This window comes from the organism of the source record quoted next (assembly GCF_019968985.1).
Source record: "MAG: Porospora cf. gigantea B chromosome Unknown PgB_NODE_5306_length_1919_cov_121.975, whole genome shotgun sequence".
Taxonomy (NCBI): Eukaryota; Apicomplexa; class Conoidasida; order Eugregarinorida; family Porosporidae; genus Porospora; species Porospora cf. gigantea B.
Genome location: NW_027179081.1, coordinates 1 through 1,919, shown reverse-complemented (window position 1 = coordinate 1,919; position 1,919 = coordinate 1). Strand labels below are relative to the sequence as shown.

At 52.3% G+C, this 1,919-nt stretch overlaps 3 protein-coding genes across 3 annotated transcripts; all 3 read left to right on the top strand.

The window, feature by feature from the left end:
- Nucleotides 1-8: 8 nt before the first annotated feature.
- On the top strand, nucleotides 9-212 carry KVP17_002616 (uncharacterized protein; the record flags this gene model as incomplete). Its single annotated transcript, XM_068519041.1, has 1 exon — nucleotides 9-212. One exon carries the CDS (start codon nucleotides 9-11, stop codon nucleotides 210-212), a length of 204 nt encoding a protein of 67 aa, XP_068373406.1.
- A 116-nt stretch (nucleotides 213-328) lies between these two features.
- Nucleotides 329-1,048, top strand: KVP17_002617 (uncharacterized protein; the record flags this gene model as incomplete). Its single annotated transcript, XM_068519042.1, has 1 exon — nucleotides 329-1,048. One exon carries the CDS (start codon nucleotides 329-331, stop codon nucleotides 1,046-1,048), a length of 720 nt encoding a protein of 239 aa, XP_068373407.1.
- A 527-nt stretch (nucleotides 1,049-1,575) lies between these two features.
- Nucleotides 1,576-1,919, top strand: KVP17_005171 (uncharacterized protein; the record flags this gene model as incomplete). Its single annotated transcript, XM_068514977.1, has 2 exons — nucleotides 1,576-1,753; nucleotides 1,794-1,919. Coding segments are annotated over 2 exons (304 nt in total), but the record flags the coding sequence as incomplete, so codon positions are not given.

Below are 1,919 nucleotides of genomic sequence, written 5' to 3'. Positions count from 1 at the left end.
GATTGGCCATGAATAGAAAGGCAATCCTGTCTGGAACCCGCAACGCACTGGATTCAATGGCGAAGTACAATTTGGCGAGGGATACGAACACTCTGATGCTGATCAACCAATACTTTGACGCAATGAAGAGCATGGTGACGAAGGGCTCTCGAGTCATATTTACGGCTCAGACAAAGAAGAAGACCGCGTCGTCGTTTTCAGGGTTCTATTGATATTGAGAGAATGTGGTGGGAATCGATTGAGGGAGTGAGCTGAAGTGGCTCCCGGAGTGTGAACAGGCGCCATAAAGCGTTTGGGAGGGTCATGTGAATTGCAATTTTTAGTGCTGATGTCGCGAAAAAGGGCTGCAGGACCATTAGAGAAGGACAGTGTCGAGGACCAGCTGCGCCCTGGGACTATCCCGGATGAAGACTTGCTAGTCAAGCGAATGAAGCTGGCAGAGGACTCACTGCCTTCACTTGAGGAGGTGAAAAGGCTGAAGGAGAAGGATCTGGAGAGAGAGAAAGAGTCCGAGGTCCGTGAAAAATCCAAGACTGACGAGAATGGAGAAGGTCTGCGAAGCAACCTCGCCGAATTCGCAATGGATAGCGTCTCATTCGGAGGGCAAGGACTGCCGTTCGGCAGCAGCGGTCCCGCCGTTGTTGTAGAGGCATCGCAGCCGTCACTGAAGCAGTCTACAGACACGGGGGAGGAGGACGAGAAACAAACGTTCGTATGCAACAACTGCCTCCTCTACCGCTACGAGGCCAACATCAAGAAGTGGAAACGTCAAGGAGACGGCGTTCTGCGAGTTTTGGAAAACTCAGACGGTGCTGGACGCTTGGTGATGAGGCACCAGGGCACGTGCAAATTGCTGATGAATGCCCCACGAGAGAGTGTAAAGCTGGACGCAGACATGGAGGTGGGCGCAGGGTTCGGGATTACCTTCGTGGCCTTCGATGTGAAGAAGTTCGAAGGAGAGCCGTCTACGAGTCTCAGCGTCTTCATGGTTAAATTCCTAGCCGCTGTGCAACGAGAAGAATTCAGAATCGAAGCTGGCAAGGCGTGAAATGTTATTGCTTCGTTGTGGTGTTTTCGAGAACATCTGAGAAGTGTCCTTCCAATAATTATTATTTCCTTCACTACCTCCGTTTGAATGCTTCTGAGCGCAGACCCCACTGAAGCAACGAATTGGCACAATTTGCATCCGCCTCAAGTCGGTCAAGTGATGTCTGGCATCTCATTCGAGCAGCGAATGCTACACTCGGGTAGGAAGGGAAGGCATCCTGAGTTATTCGAATCGAAGCCTAGGTGCTCCACTGTAACTGTGGACACGAAATAGACACAATTCGCTGTACTTTCGAGGCGAACCTGACGCCAGCTGGCGGCGTTGGATGTGAGACTCTAGTAAAGGGGTCCGTTTGAGACCCGCCAGCGAAGTCCTAAGGCCACCGAGAGCGTGGTGGCAAAGCTGCAGCTCTTTTGGGGGAGTCCCGCAGCGCACATGGGTAAATGGGGGGCTTTGGAGTCCATACGTTGCCCCTCACATTCCACCCCTCAATCATGCGTCATAAATCGTCAGTTTTATTCCATTCAATGGTCTTCAGTTCCGCGAGTTTGTACGTGGCGGACCTCTCGCCCAATGTGACAGAGGCAGAGCTGTACGAGGTCTTCAATGCTGCGGCCAACGTCGCATCCATTCGGGTGTGCCGCGATTCCCGCACACGAATCAGTCTGAAGTATGCGTACGTCAATTTCCACTCGGTGCGAGAAGGTGAGCGACTCTACCATGGTATGCACTCATGTCTTTGCAGCTGAGCACGTTCTGGACACTCTTAACTACGCTGAGATCCACGGTCAGTCTTGTCGTCTGATGTGGGCCATTCGGGATCCTACAATGCGCCACAACCCTGTAAGCAACCTTTTCGTCAGGAACCTCG